The sequence below is a fragment of the Sander vitreus genome, chromosome 5 (genome assembly GCF_031162955.1).
Source record: "Sander vitreus isolate 19-12246 chromosome 5, sanVit1, whole genome shotgun sequence".
Lineage (NCBI taxonomy): Eukaryota > Metazoa > Chordata > Actinopteri > Perciformes > Percidae > Sander > Sander vitreus.
This window is the reverse complement of record NC_135859.1, coordinates 24,705,495-24,732,873: the sequence shown is the minus strand read 5'-3', so window position 1 is coordinate 24,732,873 and position 27,379 is coordinate 24,705,495. Positions and strand designations below refer to the sequence as shown.

At 40.3% G+C, this 27,379-nt stretch overlaps 2 protein-coding genes across 4 annotated transcripts in view; one reads left to right on the top strand and one right to left on the bottom strand.

Annotated features, from left to right (window-relative positions):
- The window catches only part of slc20a2 (solute carrier family 20 member 2), a 53,055-nt gene extending 48,487 nt beyond the window's left edge, over positions 1-4,568 (top strand). For all 3 annotated transcript variants that reach the window (XM_078251196.1, XM_078251194.1, XM_078251195.1), the window contains one exon: positions 2,283-4,568. In XM_078251196.1, coding sequence (XP_078107322.1) covers positions 2,283-2,478 — 196 coding nt within the window. In that variant the 3' untranslated portion in view covers positions 2,479-4,568. The remainder of the gene's footprint in view (positions 1-2,282) is intronic.
- Positions 4,569-12,316: 7,748 nt separating this feature from the next.
- On the bottom strand, positions 12,317-26,546 carry LOC144518475 (E3 ubiquitin-protein ligase KCMF1-like). The gene is made up of 7 exons (XM_078251193.1): positions 26,408-26,546; positions 24,112-24,279; positions 22,520-22,659; positions 17,841-17,942; positions 15,813-15,993; positions 14,191-14,503; positions 12,317-13,992 (listed from the first exon to the last, which is right to left on the bottom strand). Exons 1-7 carry the CDS (start codon positions 26,421-26,423, stop codon positions 13,665-13,667), a joined length of 1,248 nt encoding a protein of 415 aa, XP_078107319.1. The 5' UTR covers positions 26,424-26,546; the 3' UTR covers positions 12,317-13,664.
- Positions 26,547-27,379: the final 833 nt, after the last annotated feature.

Sequence of the window (27,379 nt, the reverse complement as noted above, 5' to 3'; positions counted from 1 at the left end):
TATTTTATTATTAAGAATCACATTTTTCTATAGTTTAATCCGTACAAAAAGTGATTTCTAAAACATCTTTGCTGTTTTACCGGGTGCTATATTAAGTTGGACTGAGCCAGGCTAGTCTTTATGCTAAGCTAAGCTAACTGGCTGCTGCCTGTAGACTCAAAAAGTGTATTATCTTTAAATTGGTAGCCTGTATTTGGGAAGAAAGTTAAGTGTAACACATGAATCTTATTGTTAAATCATGTCATTGATACAAGTTTTAAAAAAAGGGACAATTTTAAGCACATTATAGCTGAATTTGTGAAAACACAAACTTAAAAAACAATCGTGTTTATAATTTCGATAAATTCTTCAAAAATTAGCAACAGTCTGCTGAAGGGAAACTGCACAAGACTCAAAACTGGTATTTAATTACTGATGATCAATTTGTCTAAACGTCAACATCATCATCCATACCTTATTTTCACTTCTCACCTCCACTTACCCTTGTCTCTTCCCTAAAACCTCGGATAATCAACTGCTATGCCATAATGCTAAATCTACTGATGGTTAGAGGTACTGTATATTAGTCTGTTGGGGATTTAAATTGTGTGATTGTGTCGGGGGGATGCACAGACACTGTTGGATGAAATCTGTATTTTAAAGTTATTTGTAAACCTATAATACAGTTTCTGTTAAAAGTGACACTGACGTTTTCAGAAAGTAGCCAACAATATCTGTAAACATCTCCCAGAGGGAATGTGAGTGGTAATGGGCATCCATTTGGTTTAGTGGTTTTAGTTTACTACAGATGAAACTGAATTGATGCCCAGCCCTGGAGAGATGTATGTGCAGTGACTCAGTGTTTCAAAAGCTCTACAGGCAGTCAGCAGCATAAACTCTGAGGTCACACTGAGTTCAGGCTTTGCTGATGCATGCCTGAAATACTGCAATTGGCTGTAAACAAAAATCTTGACCCCAAAGTTTAGATATTGTTCCACACAGGCTTTTGAAACACTGCTTTTAGAATTACGCTAATTATCCAAATGAAGAAAAAGTCAAATAACTTTCTGAGAAGTTGAAAATCGGCCTAACACATTTCCTTCCTTCCCAGAATATATTTGTGGGTAGTCTAGTGTCACCAGTGTAACTTTGAGTAAGATTGACTACAAACACCACTGGTTGGCCTTCCACATTTGGTCGCGAGTGTGACAGGTGTCTCATGTTTCTCTGGCCGTATAAGAGCAGGCACGGTTTAACCCCCGCCTACCTGCAGCGTCCCAAACGGAGCGGAACGCAGTCACTGCACATGCCACTCCAACACACTGAGGGGTCTGAAATGTGTTTGTGTTTTCTCCAAAAGTAATTCCTTCTCAGTAATATTCTGATTTGATTATGAGAGAAGAGTTCATGTACGTCTGACATTAAAAACACTAAACAATAAATAAATTAGCTGATAAAACTCTTACATTGTTTCATTATTTAAAGCCCAATAAAGAGGATTTTTGATACAGCAGAATTGCTGATTGCAGACGTCCACACCCAAATATTGAATTTGAAGGATTAGGTAGTAGTAACTTTTACAATCGGCTTGTTTTGACTAACACAGACATGTTGGACCGATCTGGTCTTAAAGAGCTGAAGGCTGATTGCAGGCTTTTCTGTCCGGATACTAATGTTGTGTTATCACCTTTTGTTTACTTACCTGTAGATCTTTTTGGTTTGCTCAACTATTATCAACTAAATACATGTAATCAAGTACTTAACTTGAGTACAATTTTGAGGTACTTGAACTTTAGTTGAATATTTCCATTGTCTGCTTCTTTATACTTAATTTCATACATTTATCTGACGGCTGTAGTTAATAGTTACTTTGCAAATGAAGATTTTACACACACTTCATGATCATCTTATAAAATATTCTACCTACTGTTGATTAGAGTACCAAAAAAGATAAGTACTTGTTATATATAATAATATAAAATGTCACTGAAAAAGCATATGATGAGTACTTTAACTTGTTATTCTTTAAGTTAATTTGCTGATAACTCAATGGCCACAAACATAATGGCAAATCCACTCATCAGCTGTCAAGTCCATTAGAGCTTGATGGACAAAAATTGGCTAAACATACAGTATGTATAAGAAGTAGGCCTGTAAAGACAAGCTGACATGATGTGAAATGATCCGCATAAGAAAAGCCTGAACAACCTGCAGCTCTTCAGTGTCAGTGACTTTGCCTACTTTTAAACATGTTCTGTACTGCTGCTGATTTTTTTTTTTTTCCTCCCCCCCGGCTGCTCTAGGTGGGCTCAGTTGTGGCCGTGGGTTGGATCCGCTCCCAGAAAGCAGTGGACTGGCACCTCTTCAGGAACATCTTCCTGGCGTGGTTCGTCACGGTGCCCGTGGCCGGCCTGTTCAGCGCTGCCGTCATGGCCCTGTTCGTCTACGGCATCCTGCCCTACGTCTGAGGAGAACAGAGGAGGAAGAGAGAGTCAGTGAAAGAGAGAGAGAGAGAGAGAGAGAGGGAAACTCGGGTAGAAATCATAGCTCGAGTGTCAGGGGTACAGATAAAGGAGAAGGAAATGATGAGAGGGCAAGGGTGACGGGGAAGAGAAGGAGAAGAGAGGAAGCTGCAGAGGTTAACAGATGGACTTGGTTGTACTGTGGATGTGTGAGGAGGGTTGGTTCATATGCTGCCTGGCTCCGTAGTCCAGTAATCTTCTTTTTTTTTTGTCTCATTTGAGTTTCTGATTGATTTTATTTATTCTCTTCTTTTGGATGCATAAGAAAGCGTGTGACCAACGTGTTCACCATACCATTCAATCTGCTGTACATATGACAATAATAGGGAGATTTCCAGTACCTCTTAACAAGAAGTATGGTTGGAGAAACAGTGGCGGTCATTTTCTGTCTCTTTTTTTTAAATTATTTTTATCATGAGTTTAAAAAAAAGGAAGCACACGACTGATAATAATCAGTTAATTCTGCACACCTAAACTACAGTAAAACTAGATCGTTCTGCCTGCAATCCCAGGTAGCATAGTTTGTCAAGTGCTCATTATTATTGTTCCAAAATGCCAGAAAAAAAAACCCTGTACATATTGTTGTATTGGCTTGAGTGTGATTTGTTGTTTTGCGGGCTTGCTTTAAAGTTAAAAAAAAAAGAAAAGAAAAAAAGAAGAAAAGATGTGCGTGCGGTAAACCAACCCATCCATCATCTCACTTTTAACATGCTAGCCAGGTACAACTAGGGCCAAATGGAAAGGTCGCCTCAGAGGGGAGGGGGGGGCTGTCGCTCTGTTTTTGTTTTTTTCCCCTTCATGATGCCACAGAAACCTGATTTGCTAAAGAGTTGATTTTTGTCAAGAGCTTCTGTATGTTTTTAGAGATGGATCTCATATTTTTTAATGATGTAATATACTGTAATTTGTACTGTAAATACTGCCCTTAAAGAGTTTGGGAGGGGGGGGGAGGATGTTGGATCATGGTTTGTTTTTAACGTAGTGGGGAGGGAGGATCTCCATGATGTCATAGTTACATTAAGTAATTACAGTGCGTTTCATCCCAGAAAACACACACCCTAAATGAACACATACACTTGACAGGCTGCTGTTTTCTCTGGAGGCGTGCAGAAGTATATTGATTGGAAAACGGTATTTAAATGTAAAGTAATGAACCTGTACTCAACAGAAAGCTGGAGATATTTCTTTCCTTCTGATTTTATCGTATCAGTAAAATCAATAGCATTGGCAAACAAATCTTTAGTTAAAAGGTTTCCTTCTTGAGAAAATGTTTAGATGGGTTTCAGATGGGGATATTCAATAGACTTAAAGTAGAATGAGGTTTAGGTGCCGTAGAAGCCAAAAACACTAAAACTGAACAGAAACAGAAACACTAAGGTCCCATAAAATGTTCACATATCTTCATCCGTATGCCTTTGTTTTCATATATAAAGCTCAACTACTGGAGTCATTTCCTCATATTAAAGGCTCCTTGCCAATGATAGACCTCTACACTGTCCATGTCCGGGTCATTTCAGACCTCCCGCCCTGTTTTGCCGGTCAGATTACATGTCTTAGTCCAGGGTTTATCTGTTTCTGTAGCCCTGAACCTCGGTCTCATACCCCTGGTCAGCCTTGTCATGTCAGACGGCGATTACGTGTCATATCAAACCCGTATTATAACTCAGCCAGTTATGCAGAGGAGGAAAGAAAGGGGATTCAACCCCAGCCACACATGTAGCTCCTCAAAATGGGCTGTTTGTTTTTTTTAAAAGTGTAGCGTTGAAGCGTTTAGTCTATTGATCACCTGCATTTCAATCAAAGTGCTAAAGGTTAGGTAGATAACATAGGGTAAAGTTTCGAAGCCCAGTGGTGGTTTTGAGGCCGCTCATGTCACAAAAATATCACAAGACTTTTATCCTAGGATCATTATGTGAGATGGTATCTGGGGGGATAGTACTGATCATCACCAGCTTTTTAACAGGGTCACCAGACCTGTAGACGAACAAAGTCTAAAGCTCTTTTTGTTGAACAAACTCGATGCCAGGTGTTGCAAGTTCTTTTTTGTTCTTGTGGTGTGTTTCCTAATTCTCATGAACAAATCTATGCTTAACTAGCCACTTGCCTTGTAACATTGTGTTTTACTTTGTGCAGATACAGTTAAATAATAAGTAATGTGGTGTTTACATCGTAACCATATTGTAGAGTATCTGGAAAAAAAATACTGTTGCCTAATGATGCCAATGAAAGACAAACTATTAACCATGATTTTTTTAAGTGCAAGTAAAAAAAAAAAATAAAATAACCTGAAGTGTCTAGAGAGAGAAAGCGAGCGCATGTGTGTGTGTGTGTGTGTGTGTGTGTGCGTGCGCGCGCGCGCGCGCGCGCGCGCTGACTCTTTTGTTGTTGTAGTAGTAGTGCTAATCATGAGTCCCGTCACTTTACACTGCTATTACAATGAGTTGACACTACACGTATGTGTGCAATTCAGTAATGAAGAGAATGACTAGAGAAATTTCATCAAGACTATATATTTTTCTACCATATCTGAGTTTTAACCTGGGTGAGCTTCCAGACACTTTGGAGGACACACTGTGGGGTTGATGGGAAACTGGAAAACAGGGACTAGTTGTTGAAGAAATGGTCTTATTACAAGTGTCTCGCCTCGCTGGTGCCATGTGCCACACTTCCTCTAAGCCCTGTGTGTGTTCTTCTAGTAGATTGACGTGTCGGTTGCCAATAGATCAGATTTTTAAATTACCATTTTTATTTTTTGAATTTTAGATGAAAACACTTTGTAATTTTGTTTCCCTACTGCTTTTGATCATGAGCTGTGAGAGCAGGACAGCATCTTGCTAAAACCAGGACAACTGCTCACTGAAGGTGAAATCTAGAAGCCAAAATCTCTAGTGGAGAAACTTAAATCTTAAACTTGGTAACTGATAACTGGACTATGAGGACATTTGTTTCCTTGTTTTGGCAGGTAACCACTCTTGAAGCTCATACCCTTTCACTCTTCCACGGCGTGTTTGTTACACAGGGGGCTGCACAGAGCTAGAGGAGGAAGTCCATTTGGAGAAAATAGGTCCGGTCTAGAAGATCAGATTTTTCCCTATAGTCTTTAAAATGAGCCAATGTAACTGCTAACTTCTATATAGAATAAAAACATTTATCGTTTTATAGAGAGCAACAGGTTAACTGAACTTCCAGCTTCCACTAGCTTTTAATCCTCAGTGTATTTTGCCATAGAGTCTTTTTCATCTGTCTGCAGAAAAGCTACTTATTTTGTTCATATTTTAAAATAAATAGACATGTTACACATTTATACTTGGTAACATTTGAGCACCTTGTCATTTATAGATGGGATAAAACATTGACTGTTTTGTTAGCATGTAACAATGACATGAGCTACCAAGTGCAGACTTAAAACCTTTGTTGAATGCTAACAAAATAATATTTATTTATTCATGTTTGAAATAATATGCTTATATGCTAGTCTAGAATAGTAGGAGAACCCCATTTAACGTGCATATTTCCGCTGATGAAAGTCACTCTATGGTGAGTTCTATTGTCTGGCTGCAGCTGGTGGATGTTTGTTGCGCTTGTGTTTAGTTAAGTAAACAATGAAATGAGACTGAATCCACTTTCCTCATGGTGGATTATGAGGTTTACTGGACTGAGGTCAGCCAGCATGCTTCAGACATCTGGTTTGTTCTGCATCACCACCTTGCTCTGCGGGCCCCTTTTCTGTAACTCACACTGTCAATTTTCTTTTGTTTTTTCATGCCATTCTCAGCTCTGATAGGCCAAAAGGGATGCACTGCTCAAGATGGGGGGGTGGAAGTAAAATTGTCTTCTTGTGACTGCGTTAAACATATCTGATAGTAATTTCATTAAAGCAACTATACTACATGGCAAATATCATCATCATAGCAAGTAGCATTGCTATTAATATATTAAAGCCCCTGAAAACGTTTTATTTATTTTTTTCAAATATTACATATTTCTTTATAACATTAAATAATGATAAAGTTTAAAAAAAATAAAAAAACATCTGTAGGTGTTATTTATCAAAGGTTTAACTATAGATATAAAACAATGGGTTTAACACTGGAAACTCCGCTAATCTGGCTTGATCCGACATTAGCAAACAACCAGTCGACTATCGTCACATGTCGTTGATTCAATTGGTGCATGAAAATATGACATCACCTTTTTTCCAAAAGAGCCCCGCCCACTTCAAAGCACAAAAAATACGTGTTCTAACTTGCCGATTGAGAAAATAAGTTTCCAGGGCCTTTTTTTCTTATGACTTATAGATAACACTGAATCTTTATTGATACATTTTAAATTAGATTATATCCTGAAAGCCAATAAATCCAAAGATTGTGCAGGTAAAATTCATGATGAACTTTTTTTCAAAAATTGGTTTGGTATGAACGCAGCCACTAGACGGCGTAGCCTGACACTTCCCCTCCCTGTAGAGAGGAACAGCATTTTAGACCAGTCTGTTCCAGCTGATCAGTATCAATCAATGAGTGGTGGAATTGCCATTGAGGGAGTTACTGTGCTTCTATTGCATTATAACGGTTTTGTGACCTCTTTGTAGAGAAACAGAAGGTGCCATTTCTCTCTCCCTGAATGTGCAAAACAAGCTGTTTGTGAAGGTGCAACTACATTGCTGTCACTCTATGGTCGTGTAGCTCCACCTGCCTGGTGTAATAGCGCCCCCTCCTGTTTGGAACTAGCACCGCCTCACAGAGGTGGAGGGGCATCAGTTCAGACCTTCACGTGCTGTCTCTAGTTTTCTGGTCTGTTTTGTAATAGAATGTGCTCCTTGGCTGGCCTGCAGGCTTTACAGCTCTGTGTTGTCTTTTTACTGTTTACTGCTATTTAACTGTCCGGTCCTTCAAAAGTAAAAAAATGAATGAATGAATAAAAAAATAAAAAAAAATCTATAGAAATTGTAGCCTGCTTCTACAAAAATCTTAAAGCTCTTCTGATTTGCATATATCGTACTGTAATGTTTTATTTAAGATTTTAGTGAAGAACTGTCTGCATTTAAACTAAATTATGGGAATTAAAATTACAAAGAATACCGAAATTCCACTGAGTTGTGTGTCTTATTTTTGGAAAGATGTGTACGAGGTGAATTCATGATGCTTACTGCAAGCTAGAGCTGTCAATCTTCCTCTACAATACTAATCGAATTCCATTTGATATTTTTTTTTAATATTCGAATAATATTCGAATATTTAATGCTCAATTGCAGCCTGTTAAATAATATGTACTGCACTACTCAGGCTCATGCATTGCCAATGCCGCTATAAGCATGTGGTTGTTGTTACACGTTATGTCCCCTAGAGGGACTTCTAACATTAGCCTGGCCTTGAGGCGACCTGCACGCAACTTTGTTTACATTCATTTTCCACCACGAGCACACAGCGACAAACACAAATCAACAGAGAACTCTGTAATGAAACGTTATCTAACAAGTGTAGTGAAGCGGCTCTGTTGTAAAGGCTAACGGTGTTCGGTTAGCACAATGATATCCTGTTAGGAAGCACAGTCGAAACGATTTGTCATAAACTAGGTAAGTAACAAACGATGCTAACTGCATTAATAACCAAGCCAAATGGTGCTGTCACTACTATTTTAGTGATTTATAAGCAACCCGTTTCCAGCAGATTGTCACGTTACTGAGAATACAGCTGTAAGAAGGTAATATATGACGTGGAAGCTAACTGACAGCTGTAGGGCAGTTAACACAAACTTTAGCTTTCTCCATGAAGCTCCCGGCTAAGCTAACGTTACTATACCTTGCGACGCAGTTAGGAAACCAGAACGAGCTAACTATTGATAACATAAGCATTTTGGCTCGGTGGATGTCGATTTTAAAGTCATGTTAAAACTATTTCCCGTCCTTCTTACGATTTCCAGCCGCAGCCTGTCACTCCCCCGTGTACTAACGTTACTCGGTACGTAACGTTAGCTCCGTAATGTTGTACTAACGTTACTTGGTACGTAACGTTAGCTTAGACCTCACAATGCCTTGTGTTTCTCACTCCCGCTAAGTTATTGTTCATACGACATGACATGAATCACACATGCGGGTAGGCCAAGGCGAGAAGAGGAAGATTAGCTAACTTTTATTATATATAACGTATATTTATAAAAAAAAAAAAAAAACACACATTCGAATAGTAATTTCAGCATTCGAATAGTATTGATTTTTTTACTATTCGAATTATATTCAAATTTCGGTATTCGTTCCAACAGCCCTAGTGCAAGCTGGAAACCGTTTTTTCACATTCCCTTTATTGCTTTATTACATCCTTTAAACATACACACTGTACACATGCAACAAGATGATATAATTTTGCTTTTTTAACATATATATTGTATGTCCTCATTGTCATTATTAGATAGATGGGATGAAAAAGCAATGAGAGCGTTCAATGATTTGTGTATGCAGTACTATTTTCCTGGAACTATTAGTATTGTTTTTTTTTTCTTTCTATTGACTTATGATTCAATAACTTGATCTTATTGACTGATGTGTAAAATCAGTTTCCACTTTCTTTTGACCATATTCAATGGCTATACATTTATTCCCTACCCTATTCTTCATAATACTTTTAAATACTTCCTCATGAAACTAATTGGCTTACTTTAAGAATAACTTGAAATCATGATAACACTAGCTGTTTTGTATAAATATATACAGTATATGTATTTTTTTACAATAGCGAGGCAGTCTTATTGAAAGATTTACTCTGACTGTCCTTATAACCTGTAAACATCTTATATTAACTTTATTTTTGGATTTGTAACTATATATCTGCAATATGTTTGTGCCCTAAACTATTCAGTGTTGTGTCTTTGCTCTTTTTCCCCCACTTTGCATGCATTTGGTTTCCTACAGCAACCAACCTCCTTAAAGACTGAATGAATGTGCCAAATCTTTTCAGGCTGCTCTTATTTAGGGTTTTTAGAGCACAGATAACAATTCAGTGACTTGGCACAGATTGCACTTTTAAGTTCCCAGCACTGTGGCTGTCTAAGACGTCTCTACAGTAACGCTGAAAAATGCTGGTTTGATGCTGGCACACAGCAAGTGACACCATTTATGTCCAAACGGGATAATGGTTTCCATTTCATGTTGGTTAAATCAGTAACCAACATGAAATGGATAAACCATAACCTCCCTGCAGGGTTTCCAGTGTTTCAGAAGCAGAGACATTGTTCAACTTGATTTCTTTATTTGTGGTTATTGTGTTCAACTTAATTGACAACAGAAAGCTCGTCAGTTGTGAGGAATTGTGGCTCCTGCACACTCATTTAGGATCAGGCTGGAAGTCCACTTAAACCCAGCTTGAGGTTTATAGTGACTTTTTAACTTGAAGCATTCAGTGTAATTTGTGGTATGTAGAAAATGCAATTCTATCAACCATTTATTTTTGAGTGACATTCACAGACACTTGAGACAGATTTTTCTCATGCAGGGAGAATCTGCATGTTGCTGAAAACATTCTTAAGCAATTAAAATCTATCCATCCACATGTCAGATGCCTTTTTGGCATACTCTGTTAAGACTGTATATCTAACCTGTTAGATCTATCTATCTATCTGAACCCCTGAGATTTCAGCTGTTAAGTCTAGCAGAAATTAAATAGCATATTTGACTTCTGCTACAGCATACATATTGGCTGTGTAAATCACAAATGTATGTTTTTTGTTTGAATTAATTCATCAGAATACCTTTCCATCTACACAGGTCGATGGGTGTAGAGCTTGTTTTCACACAGCCAATCACATTGTTTCATTTTAAACTTGCTGTGGCCTCTCCTTTAAGTCCATGTAGGCTACTCGTTATTATATATACCTACATATTTTTAAATACTTTTTTCCTGATGTATAAATAATGTATGCCACTATTATCTTGGCATACTACAAAGGAGCAGCTGGGTGTTGTGCAAATCTGGGCAGAATGTTGTTTAAAGTGGACTACATGCATCTTTTAAAAACAATTTACTTCCTCAGCCTTGCAGGGTCACCTATGCCAGGGTGTGCGATATTGGGAGAAAACACCACCATCAAAACAAGACGACTGTGAGGTTTTAAGCTCCAAAACGTGAAACTTTGATTAGTTGTTACACATATGTGCTGCTCCCAAAGGTAAAATAATAATAATAATAATTATAACATTATTTACCTTTTAAGATGCTCAGGCCATCCCTATATGGTCTTTTTCTAACTTGCAAATTATGGCTGCCTGAACTCTGTTTGCACAGTAAAGATATGGCTATTTTTCTTCTATTGCATGTGATCTCATTTGCATAAATGACTAAATGTTCCCTGTGGTTGGCGCAGTATTTACCACCTCCGGAACTCCAGGTGGCGCTGTAACGGAACTAAACGGCGCCAACGGAGCTACAATGCTAATACTGCAGTAGGCCTAGATTTAAGAGACTCAAAATTGTGTTTTTGTAACAAACCTGGGAGCTGCATCTGCATATTGCTATTTCTCCAAGCAAATATCCCTTATCTTTGGTCCCCAGATGTGGGCAGCTTATGCCAGAGACGGTTTAGTTATAGAGGATCTTTGCTTATGCCTATAGTGTTTAACGTTGCCTCAAGTGACGTTACTTGAGGCAGCATTGGTTGGCGCTTAAGACTACAAATGTGAAAAATGGATGAAAAAGACTGGGAAGTGAGTTTATCAGACCTATGTCAGTCTACAGTAGGCTACATTAGCCACTAGCATTTAACCACAGAATCCAGAATCTCTGGAGCGAACCGTTGGCGGTCAAGTTGCATTGTGGGTAATGTAGGCGCCGGGCATCTGATAAGGATGCCCCCTTAGTGCCTCCCTAGGGAGGTGTTCCAGGCACGTCCAGCTGGGAGGAGGCCCCGGGGGAGACCCAGGACTAGGTGGAGGGATTATATCTCCAACCTGGCCTGGGAACGCCTCGGGATCCCCCAGTCGGAGCTGGTTAATGTGGCTCGGGAAAGGGAAGTTTGGGGTCCCCTGCTGGAGCTGCTGTCCCCACGACCCAACCCCGGATAAGCGGACGAAGATGGATGGATGGATGGTAATGTAGGCGCCATGTTTTGACAAAGAAGAAGAATGTGTTGAAAATGAAAAAAGACATCTTCGGTTCTGCTGCATCAATTTTGACAAGGGCATAGATTTGGTCAAAACCCAAACACGTTTGTATATAGATATACTACCTATGCTCAGTTGACAGTGTATGTAGCTAGCCTACATTTAACACATTAGTCCTGCAATAAATTCTACCTTCATGAAGGTTAGATCTTTTGTTTAAACTGTTTTATAGAGCTGTTGATTCAACTTTGTGATCATTATGTAAGCTGCAGTTAGGGTGCTGGTTTATTGTATTGCGTTTTACTGACCGGTGTTTCTATTATTTTGTCCACCCCATTTATATCAAGGATGGTAGACTTATTAGCAAACACCCCTCCATATAATGCAATACAGTTCCAACAGCGCCAAGAAATAAGAAAATGAAACTGTTTTAAAAAAACAAAAAAAAAAAGCAATGTAAACCTCTGCTGCATCTTTACTCCTGCCTTATCTTATTAAACTGATGTTCATTTCTTGCATATTTTTAGAACATTAAAAAAAAATATATAGATTACATTTTTTTTTACACCCGGAAAACATGCAAAAGTAGTGTACTTTTTCAGGCCCGAGTGTCTGCAGGTCTCCAGTCTCCATTAGGTCCCAACAAACTCTACCAAATAGATAGAAAGTGTTGCAGTTTGCACTGCTGCTGTGAATGAAGAAATGCATCAGGAGATGACGAGACTAATTGAGATTGAACCTGACCTGTAAGATAGGTGTTTATTTTTACCATATGCTGTACATGCTCACCAAGAAGTTAGCAACTGAGAGAGAAAAAAATGAAAGTAAAAACACAAACAAGAGAGCAGGATTGGGTTAGTTCATTTCCATCCAAAACATTTTTTATTGTCCTCCAAACTGAAAGGTTTACCCTGTGATTTGGCTTTCGCTGAGCCAAAAACATACATTGCATTTCTTCAGGTAGCAGTGGAGGCATACAAAGATCTTTTTGACTGAGAGAAATTAATGGAAAGAGCAATACAATATGCTCTCCTTCAAGTCACATGAGTAATTTTTGCATTCATGAGTAATGGAGAGAAAATTAATTTCAGATCACAGGAAGCTTGAGGAAATAGTGTCTTCCCTATAAGAGAGGAGGGTGGGGGGGTGTGAACTGTGAAGACCAGGTTGTGTTTCTTCCATGTTAGAAAAGGCCTGAAAATGGTCACACTGAGGAGAGTTTCATCTCCGTTTGCCTCCGAGTTGCATTACGCCTTTATGTAGAACATCTGTAGTGTACACAAATCGACACTGGATATGTAATTCAAAACCAAAGTGCCCACAGTTGATATAAAGCAAGGTCTTTAGACCCAAAACAGGTGATGTCACACAAAGGGGAGGGGGGTCAAGACTGGACATGAATGTAACCAAACATGGCCATCAGTCTGTGTCTGTCTGTGTGTGCGTGCAGAAATGCCAGTGGTGTGGCACTCAGCACCGTTAATTTACAGTTACTCTGGTGTCTGAGCAAAAGATAAAGACCTCCCCGTTTAGTGACAGTGTGCAGTTAGAAATGGGCACATGGTGATTTAAGCTCATGCTTAAGTTGTGGTAAACCATTCCAAGCAGTTCTTTAATCAATATCTATAAATACACAGCAGCGTTTTTACCGGAGAGGTTTCTGTCCGCTTCCTCTCCCTGGGTGAGTGTGTGACACGTTTGTCTCTTTAAAAACAGCTAACTACGCTTTGCTCATCTGCTAGAGGAAACACGGGTTATGTGGAATTGATTATCAACTTTCATATAAATTTTTCTATAATATATTTATATAGTTATTTTTCCTTTCTCTCACGCACCCACCACACTTGCTTGCTTTCACATTCTCTCGTCTCACTACTTTTATTCAATGTACACAACGTAATAAACATGGGGTTGAGTGTGGAGCGACAGAGCTGAAATGACAATCACTGAGAAAAAAAAATAATAAAACAAAGCCAAAAAGAACTGCAGTCTTTTTTGTCATCCATTGGCAGTCGGACTGACTCAGCAGCCAGCCAAGTACAATGGTGGTTTGAGGGGAGGGAGTGGCCATGTCATCAAAGGGGCGGCGCAGGAGGCTCTTTCTTCGTTGGTGCTGTTTTAGTCGTGGTTTTCGGCGTCTTGGTGGCCGGGGTCATCTCCTTGAGGTTGAGGTTCTCCAGTGCCACGTCTAAGGTCATGACCTCAACACAGCCCATGGCCTCGAAGTCAGCGAAATTCCGCAATGAGCCGTGACAGTCGTCCTCGTCTTCGGAGGAGGAGGCCGAGGCGTCCAAGTCAGGCAGCAGCGTTGACAGCAGCAGCTCCGTCACAAACAAGCTCCGGTCGGCCCACTGGGCCTCGCATGCCTGCCGCTCTGCCTCAGACAGCCGCGGTTCGCTCAGCCTGCACAAGAGAAATTCAGCAGTTGGTAAAAAAAAAGTGGACGACAGATGGATGACAAATCAGGTGACAGTAGAGAATAAAAAAAACAGCTGCTTAAAGATCCCCTTTAAGACATATAAAAATATTCTGCACAGTGAACACCCAAAGGACTTTAAAGACGTTTCAGGTAGACGCAGAAAATAAGAGCGACAGTCCCACCTGCTGAGTAGAAACTGGGAGCTATGTGCAGTATGCTGTGTGTTGGACTCCGGCGGACCCGGGTTTGGACTGGGGTTGGTATTGTGGTTGGCGTTGGGGTTTGCGGCAGCTGAATTGGTATTGAGGATTGCATTGGCTCGGCCGCCGCCCCGGGTGGCGTTTCGGGCCGTCTCCAACTGCTGACGCGCCGCCTGGGCTTGTTGGCGCTCCAGTTGGAGTTGCATCTGAAGCTGTTGGAGCTGGGAGGCCGAGGGGCCCGAGTTGAGCTGTCCACCCGCCGAACGCCGCACCCCTGACAACTGGGAAAGAAGCTCTGGGAGGAACAAGATGGAAAAGACAAGGGCTCAACATCAGACATGATGATTCCAACAAGGAACAAAGACTTGGTCAATTCAGACAATCAGTCTACCAGACAGTAGGCTCTCATGAAAACATGATATTTAAGCAGACCATGAAAACTCATCATTCAAAATAATTCAACTTTTTTAAGAATTTGTTTTGTGCATTTACGTAAGAAGTATATATTTCAAATTGGTCACATTGTTCATCCCTAAAAAATAGCATTTATGAGCTATACTGTCACAGAACAACAATCTAGTCGGACCGCTATGCGTTATACGTTATATAACATTCGACCAGTCGGGTCAATGGCCCAGCAGGTGTAGTAGGTCATTAGCGAGGAGGCTGTTTGTGAGGCAGACTGAACAGGGACCCTCATTATGGCACAGCTGGAGCTGACATGGCGAATGCCAAGCGCTGAACTGGATTAAAATTGGGAACAGGATAAACAAGGAGTTGCCACAGCAACAACTCTGCCCACACATTACAGTATTATCCAGACCACCATTCAGACTAGGCCTGTATTATATATCTCTGCTACTGCAGGTCATTTTTCTGTATGTGTGAGAAACAATTTATAGTGAGACAATTAATAAATGTGTCTCTTATTGCCACACGCCTGATTTAGTACTAAGCACCAGTGTTTTGTCTCAGACCTCCTGCAGATGTAGCTGTGTGATACTGAACTTCTGCCTGACTGTACTGACAACAAAAATACAGCTTTCATTGCCTGACCTAAGAAAACAAACACTCACAGATAAGGAATCTTCTTATTTAATGTCAAATTTAAAAAACAAAAAATGTCTTGTTTTTCTTGTGTTGTCTTCCCTTCAACCTTTTTTTTCCTGTCAAATTTGTTTTTGCTTTTTCCAACGTTTTAAATTTTAAAATATTTATTCGAAACATTTTCAGCGCTTATTTCGACATCCAATATTTTCTGATATAAAACAAAATAAAAAAATAAAAAACGGGCCAATGTGACCCAAAGTCAACACAAGGATTAAATAAGATTACTTATCTGATCTTTGTTTGTTTTCTTTGATCCTGTGTTGCTGCTGTGCACCCAATACACTGTCTGAACTGTGCAGGCTACTTTCCATCATTATTGCCTGACCCACAACAGGTTTCACACTTTCTTGTTCTGCAGCTGTGTGCCTCAGAGGGAGCCTGTATCATACCATGTCAGCATGGGTTTACCATGTCACCATGACGCCTCTGTGTGTGTGTGTGTGTGTGTGTGTGTGTGTGTGTGTGTGTGTGTATGTGCGTGTTGTGTGACTGACCTGCTATAGGGTCCATGGCCTCTCTGCTGTAGTTGGAACTCTGTGAGGAGCTCTGGCTGGTGGAGAGCCCCCCTGTGGTGCTGCTGGTGAAGTGCATGTTAGACCTGCGGGCTCTCGGACCCCCCAGCCCACGACCAGGGTGAAACATCCTCCTCACATGCCGCACCCCACTGGACTCATCGTGGAGCTCGCCGTTAAGGAACACATCAAGGACATACTCTGATTGACAAATGTATTAATAAACTTGAAGTTGCAGCACAGAAACTGTCACTCCTCTAAATGCTCACTACACTCAGGCCTTCTGATCCAGCTGCAATCTGATCAAATATTTGCATGGTGCCACACTGGGTATGGCAGCAAACAAAAGCCATGGCCCCATTTTGTGAAGCTTAGGATGCACTTGTTCTGTCTGTATTTCTACATTTTTGCATCTTTTGTTTTCTCAACAGCACTTATTCAAAGTACTCTATAAATAGACTGCATCAGCAGTACTCTGAGTCTTCCCAGAGTGCAACTCACATGGAGTGTTACAGCTGGTTCCTAACAGGCAAACGCAGATGCTGCCATTTCAACCCTTCACGCAATTTGACAAATAACGCATCCTTGAAAAGTGTTCCTTTCTGTGGCTCTCCTGAACAACTTGTACAGTGTAAGTCAACTCACACATGTAGGCTAATTCCTATATGAACTGTTCGCATTTAATATATTATTATAATTGTAAGTATACATAAGATAATTGACTAATACACTATAGCAGAGCCTCAGGTTTGGTTAAAGGTGCTGTAGGTAGGATTGTGAAGATCCAGGACTTAACCAAAGAATTTGAACATCGACAACTTCTCAGTCTCTCTACAAACCATCAAAACTACAATCGTCCACTTGGTACCTTTGAAAAAAAACAAAAAACATGAAAGCAACATTGAACTGCTTTTGATCTGATCTTTAGCACTCAACACATTTCTTAACTTCACACTACCTGTCATGGCTTTCTTTTCTGGAGAGCCGCACCCGAAAGGAGGAGCGTAAAGACAAGGCCACACTAGCAAGTTTGAAGGAAAACCTGAAGATGAGCGCACGTGGCCTCCACTCTGCCTTTCATCCTCCATGCATCGAACCAATGACAAAGCGTGCAACCAACTGGTCAATCTGAGTGAAGCCTTCATACTGTAGTTTGTCACAATGGCATGAGACACATATTTAGGGGTTAATCCCCGAGGGGGCTGGGATCCCACATTTGCAAGGCAACGCGAATCCCAGTACCAGCAGTGTTGGGAACCCTATTCAGTCCCTCCAGGATTTTGCGATGTCGAAAAAATAAATAAAAAAATCGCAACTTTCACTGTCTCCCGCAACATCATTGCAACAAACATACAAAAGACATCAGAACTTTTATCGCAATTTTTTACAAAAGCTCCCGCTAAATCAGGCATTTTGGGCCACAACAATCTCAAAAAAAAAGGCCGCGAAATCCTGGAGGGACTGCCTATTGTAATCACAAAGATGAAAAGTGTTGCTGCAGCCTAACAGTGCATGGTGGGGTGAGTCAATTTTCATGACTGGTCCAGAACCCTGCAGGGACCTGAGGCACACAAATTCACACACTTCTTCCAGCAGGGGGTGCTATAACCAACTCCCATAACGTACATTACACAGTTAAAAACCTTATATCCACGCGTTCCCTGAATTGAGCTGAATCACATGACACAGGCCACACCCATGTCAGACGTTCGAAATAGTTGCACACTACAGCTTTAAAGAATTGGCAAATAACGAACGAACAAATTTTGTAGTTAGCGACCAACACCGACTTAAGCATATCTTGTCCAAAGTAAAGGCTATCAAAGCTACACCACGTAACGCATCACTATAAGGGTCTGGACCAAATTTGCATAAATATCTGAATAATTTCTACACAGAAACCCTGAAATACAGGCTTCTCTTACCACAACTGTAAACAAAATTTTCAGTCAATACAGCTGCCAAATTATGGTATGTGGAGGAGGAGGCACTACTATTTGAAAAGGATATTAAGTCTCTGGGTGCTCTGTGTTCAAGTGTGAGATGAGCAGCAAAGTCATCTGTCACATGATTCGGGTCGCCACCTGGTAGCGCTGCACATATGGGGCAGATCTAGAGGACAGGAAGAGAGAGCGTTACATGTTAATATTAGCACACTTCACTGCACATTCAACATTCACCAGTTGGTGATGGGTGCTCTGGAACAAACCCCGAGATCTGCAAATCTCAACTGTACAAATGACAAATTATAACATGCAGAGATGCTCTGTGTTGAGTGTGTCAAAACTCCAACAGATATGAAGTGATGTTGAGGGCATGGATTGATTTTACATTTTTGACTTTGAATTTGGTTGTATAATTTTCTGGTGGACGCTGTCAAATAGAAAGACATAAGTGGCACTGTTGTACCATGGACAATGGGAAAAGCACCATGTAATTTTGTTCTTGTATATAAAGGCTTCAAATCAAAATTTGCCAAGCTAACTACCTGTATCGACTCAAAACAGGTTGGTAAAGTATTTGCCAAACATCACTTATTTAATCCAAAAGAACAATGATTCACTGTCATACTCAAAGGCTCTCATGACGTGACAAAATAAAAAAAAATATTTGAGGTCATGAACTACATTATAATATTGACACTTGCTGCCTGTCTGCTGCAGTGGGAGACAAGTCGCCAAGTAAGTTATTCAGTCTTAGACATTAACTGGCTTGACAGTCATTTACTCACGAATACTCACACACCTTTCCTATACAGCTTTAGGTCAGCTAATCTGAGTTATGACAGAACATGAAAATGCCATAGAGAATGCCACATTTCACTGATAGGCCAATTTGGTTATTTGAGTGCACAATAGTCTTGCATTGCTAGACCTTCCTCCACAGCGCTGCAAAGGAGGGTCTGGCTAGTCCACACAGCATTCCGGGATAGGAGAAAACGTGCTCTGGTTTATTGGCATTTCTTTAAACCAATCACAATTGTCTTGGGCGGCGCTAAACGCCAGATGCAATAGCGGTGCCTCTGCAAAATAGCCTCGGGAAGTTACTTGTTTTGGTATAACTTGCTCGTTCAAGTTGTTTTAATCATGCAACAGAAAACTCAGATTGGACAGATAGTCTAGCTATCCGTCTCAATTTACCCTGCAGAGATCTGAGCCGTTAAAGGGTGATTTCGTTTTTTTTTTCTTTTTCAACCTGGACCCCATTTCCCCCTGCATCTGTGTATAATAGACTAATGTGACCAAAAATCTTTGAAATTGTTCCAGTATTACGGAGATCGCAGTGACGAGCTGGCGCGAACCGAGCTGCAATGTAACCTAATGTGGCAAATGTGCACCCTCGATTTTTGTCCACTTTTTGGACTTTTTTTTTTGTGTGCTACGGACAGACTCAGATTGTTATTAAAAGTGTCTGACAACATTATCGATCTCACGAGGTGACTTCTTGTCCGAAGACAGTGGTGTGGAGTGTGGAACGCGAGTCGGGGGAAAAAGGCGTTCCGGGAGTCTGTTGTTTCAGAGTAGGATACAGAAATTTTTATTATTATTATTTAATTATATAAAAGATTTTCAGTGCCGTGGCTCAATATTTAAATGATTTAAAAAAATGTGGATGAGGTCGTTATAGTTTGATGACTGCCTGTATTCATTTGAGCCAGAGTAAGTTATACGGATGGATAGATAGATAGATAGATAGATAGATAGATAGATAGATAGATAGATAGATAGATAGATAGATAGATAGATAGATAGATAGATAGATAGATAGATAGAGAGAGCAGCAGGCAGAGAAGGGTGAAGCAGCGGGTGAAGGGCGGCGATGCTCGGGATATTGGTGGTGCTCCCGTGGGTGCTGTGCCCCTATATACTCAAAGAAAATGTTGTATAGAGTGGGACCTGTTGGTGCCAGATATCTGTGGTCTTGATGTGTCCAGTTATATGCCTCAGATACAACGCTGTGTCCCCACAGCAGAGGATTTAAATATTGAGCCGTGGCACTGAAAATCTTTTAGATAACACAAACCTATAGCCTAATTTATGTAGCCTACTCCAAAACGCCCTTTTCCCTACTCCCGTTCCACACTGCTGTCTTCGGACAGGAAGTCACCTCCTGAGATCGATAATGTTGTCACACACTTTTAAATACAATCTGAGCCTGTCAGTGGCAAAAACAATCACTTTTAATGGAATCGAAGGTGCACAATTGCCCCATTAGATTTCATTGCAGCTCGTTTCGCGCCAGCTCGTCACTGCATTCTCGCTCAATACGGGCATGTTAGAAAAAAAAATAAATCTAAATTATACTTTAACTATAGTCCTCATAAAATCGAGCAGAGTTTAGAATGCCAACACAAAGAAGGCGGAATGTGAGGGACATCCGGCCGAAAATGAGGGACGTCTGGAAGATCTTCCGGCGGCACCGGAGCAATCCCATAAATGAATCGTCGTGGATATAGACTAAGAGTACCTGCTACATGGTCTTGATATTCAAAGTAAATTAACAAACTAAATAACTGAAGTTTTCATATAACTATTTTAGAACTATTTAATATACTATTCACACTGTGGTAAGTTAATAAGCCTTGACTAAACAAAACTATTTCAAAATTAACTAATTTCAGAGTAGGAACATTATATCTCAAAACTGTACAACATTTCTATGTGCCACTCCAACACACTCAATTATAATGGTTTGGACCCCTCTCAAGCAGGTTCGTAGAATCTGCAGGTTGATTTACGTACAATTCTAAAATGAAAAATCAGAACGAAGAAGGAAGAAGACTCACACCAAAAACAATTAATGTTCATGCATTGGAAAAACATCAGCAGTAATGTAAAATGTACAGAACATGGGCGAAGGTTCTTTTAATTATTTCTCAGCCTTTAAAGCCAGCGTTTTCGTGTCTTCAGTCTTGAATAACAGTATGCATCTATAAATAGAGCTGCACAGTTTACCTGACATCACTTGCAATTCAGTTATTCTTGCAGCATTGGAAGCTGACATCAGAACTAGGCTTCAACTGTGACATTGTTAAGCAAGTCAACGATTAAGATGAGAGATAAGAGATACTTTTTATTAATCCCCAAAGGGGAAATTACGTTTTACACTCTGTTGTTACATATCACACACAGGCCCAAAATACACACACACACACACAAACAGGACCATATACATGCACTAATTGGAGAGATGTCAGAGTAAAGGCCCGGACACACAGAGCCGATAATCGGCCGTTGGACAGTCTGGCGAGGTCAGTGACTCGAGTCTGTTCGGTGTGTTCCGTGCCGTCGTCCGTCCGAGGGGCCGTCGTCCTTCATTTTGGCCGATTTGACATGTATAATGGGCGGGGCCGGCACTGCCAGCAGTCGGACTTAACCCTCCTGTTGTCCTTGGGTCAAATTTGACCCATTTTTAAAACGTTTCTATACCAGAAATTTGGGTTTCTTTCAACCAAATTGTCCAAAAATAAAGTGGATGGTTCCATGCAACACTCAACTTTCATTGAATTTGGGCGTTTTATTCAACGTTATAGCATTTGAAAGTGGTAAAGTGGTCACTAGTTGAAAAAAGTGACAAAAATGTCGGAAAAAGCTTCAAAAGGGTGGAGGGGAAAAAACCAAGAAAACGTCAACAGAAGCACAGAAAAGAAATCGACAAAAATATAGCAAAAAGTGACAAAAAAGTCGTAAAAGTTATAAAAATGTCAGGGAAAAATAACAAAATTTGGAAAAAGGTGACAATCGACAAAAACATCGGAAATAGTGACAAAAAACATTGAAAAGATTTTTTTTTTTTTTTTTTTTGAACCAGAAAAACTAAAAGTTGATGGTCGTCTAAAAGGATGACAACACAAGGGTTAAATGACCAATCTGATTGGTAGAGTGCTAACCCGGAAACGGGGAGCGGAATGAGCGTGACTAGAGTCTCTCAAATCTGACGAAAATCTTTTAAACTGACCTTTGTCGATCTGAAATGAAGACAGATTCAGCAATTGCACGGCCTATTTCTCGCTTAAAATGTTTTCAGAAACACATTTCGGTGAACTATTTTAGTACAATATGAGATCGTATTCTGAACAAGCCGCCATGACAGTCTGTCTTTGAATTTCCGGAGAAACAAGACCCACGTGACGCGTTCGTCGAATCAGCTGCCGGTTTTCATTTTTGGGCGACAATACATCTGTTATGGATACATATTACGTCTCCTCACTTTGGTGTGTTCCGAGGCACTTTTTTGACCAATTTGGGGAGACTGATCAGCCCAACTGCCTTTTCTGCCGACGTTTGGCCGTCGGCTCTGTGTGTCTGGACCTTAAGGGAGCTGCCCATTAAAAGAAGCGAGCAGTTGGGGGTTCAGTGAACTGGCACCTCTCCAGCTACCAGTCCACACTTCGCACTTTGTCCATACCGGGACTTGAACCAGCAACCCTGCGTTTCCCAAGCGAAGTCCCTACGGACTGACCTACTGCCACCTCCAAGATGTAAACATAGCATACTTTAAAAACCTACAGGGTCCTCTGATGTCAGGGACATTCACAGACACTGATTCAATTTACTCGATTGAGAAACATTCTGAGGTATGTGAGGAAAATCAACACAAACGTGAATGTTTCCAGGTCTTAAGATCTGTGCAAACATCTAGTCAAGGTTTCATAGGTGGCTGTGTGTGAAGCTTCAGCATGAACTTACCACTTCTGTGGAGGTCTCTGTGTGCTCTGCAGCCACGTGCTCCTGAAGGGAGATCTCTGTGTAGCCCATTCTGCCACAGTAGGGACATGTGAAGGCCTGGGGCTGCTCCACTGAGAAAGCTTCTCCACCGTAGTACAGGTCTGGAGGGGAATCAAGATGGACATTTAGTGTCAATGTTTTCGCATGTTTTAGCTAAACGTCAGTTTCAGCTGCTGGAATTGCAGTGTTTCTTCTACACGGGATCAACATTTTAATCACAGTTGCCACAGTCATACATGATAAAAGGACCTGTATAAAATCTCAAAGTCAAGAGTCCGATAACAGAAAGTTAAAGCCTCAGAAGGCGTATAAATAAACAGGTTTAATTCAGAGGATGAGGGACACCTTGTAGGTAACTACAGCATTTTTTTTTTAGCCTTGCCCCATTACAGGAAACTGTTCATTATAAACATTCCCTATCCCATTCACATAAATCCACCTGGGGGAAGTTTAAACAAACTGTTAACACAACACTGACATATTTTCACCTTATAAAGTGGTTATAATGAACGTGTTAGCAAACAGTTGCCTATTTACACATCCAGCAGACACAGAGCACCGTTAGCATTCATTTGAAGTAGTGTTTGTGTCCACATGATGAATGTAAGTCCAATTGTCACTTTCCTGCTAGCTCTGTTTTGAGCTTCACAAACTTCTAAGGGAAATATCTGGTTATTAAGTTGGTAAATGCTCCATTGTGTTCACCAGCTCGTCGTTCTGTGTCTAGGTGCCATTTGGTGTTGGGCAGGTTAGGTACTGAGGGTTTATCTGGTGTGGTAATAATTCTCTGTGGTTTCATCAATTTGAGTGAGCCTCACACTACACAGTCAATATGAAAACATTAGTGCAGCTTTAAAAGAAAGCAGTCTGTAATACACCTGTCCTTGTCAGCTGCATATAAAATTACCTATGAGAAGACAGCAAGAGCTTATTAGTAGCAAATTATACAACCGTCCATATACAAAGAGTCTAACATATGGCTCACATGGCTGCTTTTCTTGATTTATTTCCCTCAAAACAAGATTAACAAAAAAATCAATTCTACCATTAAACTGTTTGTGTAAATACTGAGATCCACTATGAAACAGTTGGTTCAGTGACAGGGGACCAAAAGGCACACTGAAAATACACACAAAACCACACAATCTTTATGAGCTTGCACCTTCTGCTGTGTTTTCAGTAACAGTTTGTATTTTTTTCCCCAACAGATTGTAAAACAGAATTTGCAACATGTAAAATTCTGAATATCAACATGTTTTACAGCGCCAAGGTATAAAATACTAGTAGAAGTGATCATCCAACGGAAAGAGAAATGGTCCAATCAATCAAAACCATAAGGCACTACGTTTGAGATGATACCACAGCTACTTATGTCAGTTCTTAATTATTTGTGAATCACTGTACAAACTTTGAAAAACCCTAGTATAAAAATTCCAGAGCGCGCACACACAATCAAATCATCATAATGTTGAATGTCACACTTTCCATATTTTCACAACCTGGATAGACACACTGCTCATAAATAGTCTGATGTGAATATCAATTCTACTTACCAAAGTCAACTCGGGTTAATATACACTGCATGGGATGCTCTGTGGTGTGTCTGGTTGTGGTTGCACCGCCCTCGTAGCACGAAGCACACAGATCGTAGTCGTAGCAGATTAAACATTTGTATCGTCGACCTCTGAAGTTGCCTTTTAAACATGCATCGCAGCTCACGCCTAAGGGAAGAAAGATAAGACACAAACAAGAGAAGAGAGGCTAAATGTTGTATATATTTATAAACAACTTGACTTAATTTGGCTCAATGAACACAGCATATGTAACAGGTTATGTACAGTTCATTTATAAAATACAATGTTTCATAATTTTAACACATGTAGATCCTATAAACAAATCATGTATTTTCTGTTCTCATTAAGCATTACATGTTTCAACTGGGATTTTCTCAACCAATTTAGATCAAAATTAACTGAGAATGTATTCTTATAATCAATAAATTAATTACAATAAATAAGCTTCATAGTTTTACTTGATACAAAAAAGTTCACTTCAGACCATATCTATTAGAATTATACAATATCATTTTAACCAAATGGTAACTACATGTTTGCAAAAAGGGTATTATGCATGTGGTGGACAGAACATGAACACCTGCAAAATGCAATACAATCATATAGTCCTGCAAAAAAAAAGCACATTAGCCTAGATCTGTATACGGTAAGGTTACATTTTAATTGAGACTGTAACAGAAGTTGAACTGACAATAACGTGCTGGGGTAGTGTACTGGGTTGCATTATATTCTAAGTGTGACTGTTTTGTTGGACTTCTCTGTACTTTTTGTCTTTTGCTTGTTTGGTTGTATTTTCTTTTGTCATGGCAGTGAAGGAACATGGGTGAGGTGGATTGGATGTATGTGCTGTTACATTAAGAAGGAAATCAAGTTCAAAAACTGCATTCAAAGGAAATGCCTTTAGCATCAGCAACCTAATAAATAACCATGGAGTAGAATCAACATTTCTTTTACACAGTCCAGCCAAAATTCAACATTTAAAGTGATGCACTGTGGGTAGGCTATTTATTGCAGGGATCTTGCACTGCATCATATGTTACTGTGTCAACCCCCTATAGCAATCCTCTTACTCAGGAGTGACAAAGACTGACTAGTGTCTGTCCCATTCCCCTTTTAATAAAACTATACTCACTACACCCATCTCATTCATAAAGCCATCCTCATCACTATATTCATTCCAACACTATATAAAAGGCTTCACATTGTGTTCACATAGGGTAAAGGGGGCCTTCTGTGTTCAAGACCAGGCAATTCTTGATTGACTAGGACAGTCGTGCTGCTGTGTCGGTGTATTGTATGACACCAGGCTGTCTAAACTCCCTCATATCTCCATTCATTGCTAGCAAGGTGTTCAGGGCAACCCTGATCCCGCTGTGCAGCGGCTGACGACTAGCGGCTGCGGAAACGTTAATGACAGTAACAACGATAACCACTTACATCTCAGACATAAATAACGATGACAACTGACAGCAAAGTTGACAACAACAACAACACAGACATGGAAACTAAAGGCCGCTTTGCCCTGACTAACCTTCGCTGCTGGCTCACCATTTAACGAATAAACCAGACTGTTAGCTGACAAGCAAGACAGCTGTGGTAGACTTCACCTAACTCAACTTTTTGCCGGCTGGTGAACTCAAGCATCTGATTGACAACGTTAGCTAACGTCTACTCGACACCAACAACGAACTTCAAGCCCAACAAGGTTGGCCACAAGGACGAGGTGAATGTTGGTTTGCGAAACTGGAATCTAAAGGCCAACTTTTACCAGGAAGGAGGCTAAAACAAGCTAACGTTAACGAGAAGAGAAGCCCTCGACCCCGCAACGTCATCTGGGATTCGCTGTTCTCCTATGTTTCCTATTCTCGGCACTCCCCCTTGCTCCCCAGCTCGTTAACGTTAACCTAGCTACATAACCCATTACCAGATAGGTTCCAGGCTAGCTAACGTTAGCACATTTAGCTAACATTAACTAGCTTCTTCCGCTTATATGTCAGCGTTGTTTTGGTCAACTGACGCTGACTGCTGTACATTTTCTGAAACATAAACGTCAACTGCAAGGTCCGTTGGGTTAGACACACATTTAGCTAGTGGCCGCCATAATGCGTCCCCACGAAATTACACTGCACCCTCGCTGCTAACACTAGCCAACGTTAGCTAGAATGGGCTGCAAAACAAGACATTCTCGGCTAGCTAACGTTAGCTCGGTGCTCTGTCAACGTTTTTATCAATAATCCCGATTTGCTCACATCTCTGTGTTGAAGTGTATTTTTACCTTCATGACGGGACATCCTACGAATACTAGCGCAGCCCCCTGCGCGGGCTCCCTGGCTTGCAATACAGAATAATATGAGTGAAGAGAAGAGAAGCCGGGGTTGGTTGGCTGTCCCTGGCCTCTTCCCTCATGAAGGATCCGGTCTGGCTCACTGCCACCCCTCCGCCTCCTGCTGTGTCACTGTCCGGTGCACTGCTGCTGCGTCCACACGGTGGCAGTGTTGTCTCAGTTGCTGAGTTGCCTTGGCTGGTGGGCGGCTGAGACATTTTGACATCATTGACTCTCCAGGGACTTTAAAAGGGCCCCTGAAAAACAAAGCTTTTAAAAAAATCGTTAGCTTAATGCTATAAATGTAACGTTCCTTGTCTATCTTTCTGAAAAGACACTTAGATGTGTTTCCCTGTCACCTGAAGGGGCTATCACGACTGTAGATGTATTGAGAACCGTTAGGCAAACTCTAAAATAGGCTTTTTAATTGGTTTAATATGTACACAGTACTGACTAAAAAGCAGTAGTGATTGAAATAAAACATATTTTATTTAATTTGGACATGCTTTAGAAAACATAGTTTATATAGGCTTCAATGTCATGTCATAATCTACTCTGAGAGTAGGTTACATATATAATAGTTAGAAAAAATACCTTAAGCAAAACTCCTTGATTGTTATACTGACATTAAAAATAACATTTAACAAATAATTATAACAGATCTCTGATAGCTTTAATTTATAGTGAATTTATCAAAATGAATCCAAACACATAAGAAAATGATAGAAATGTTTAATTTCTATTAAACATTTTAAATGTTTAAACCTTAAAATCTTCTATAAACACTACTTATCAAATGCCCAGCCGCATACATGCAGGAAGCTTCCTTATGAGATATTGATGGGCCCTTCTGGCTAGTTGTAGACCTCTCACAAGACTAAAGTATACCTGAAGTACTTAAGTAGCATTTGTAAGAAGAAAACA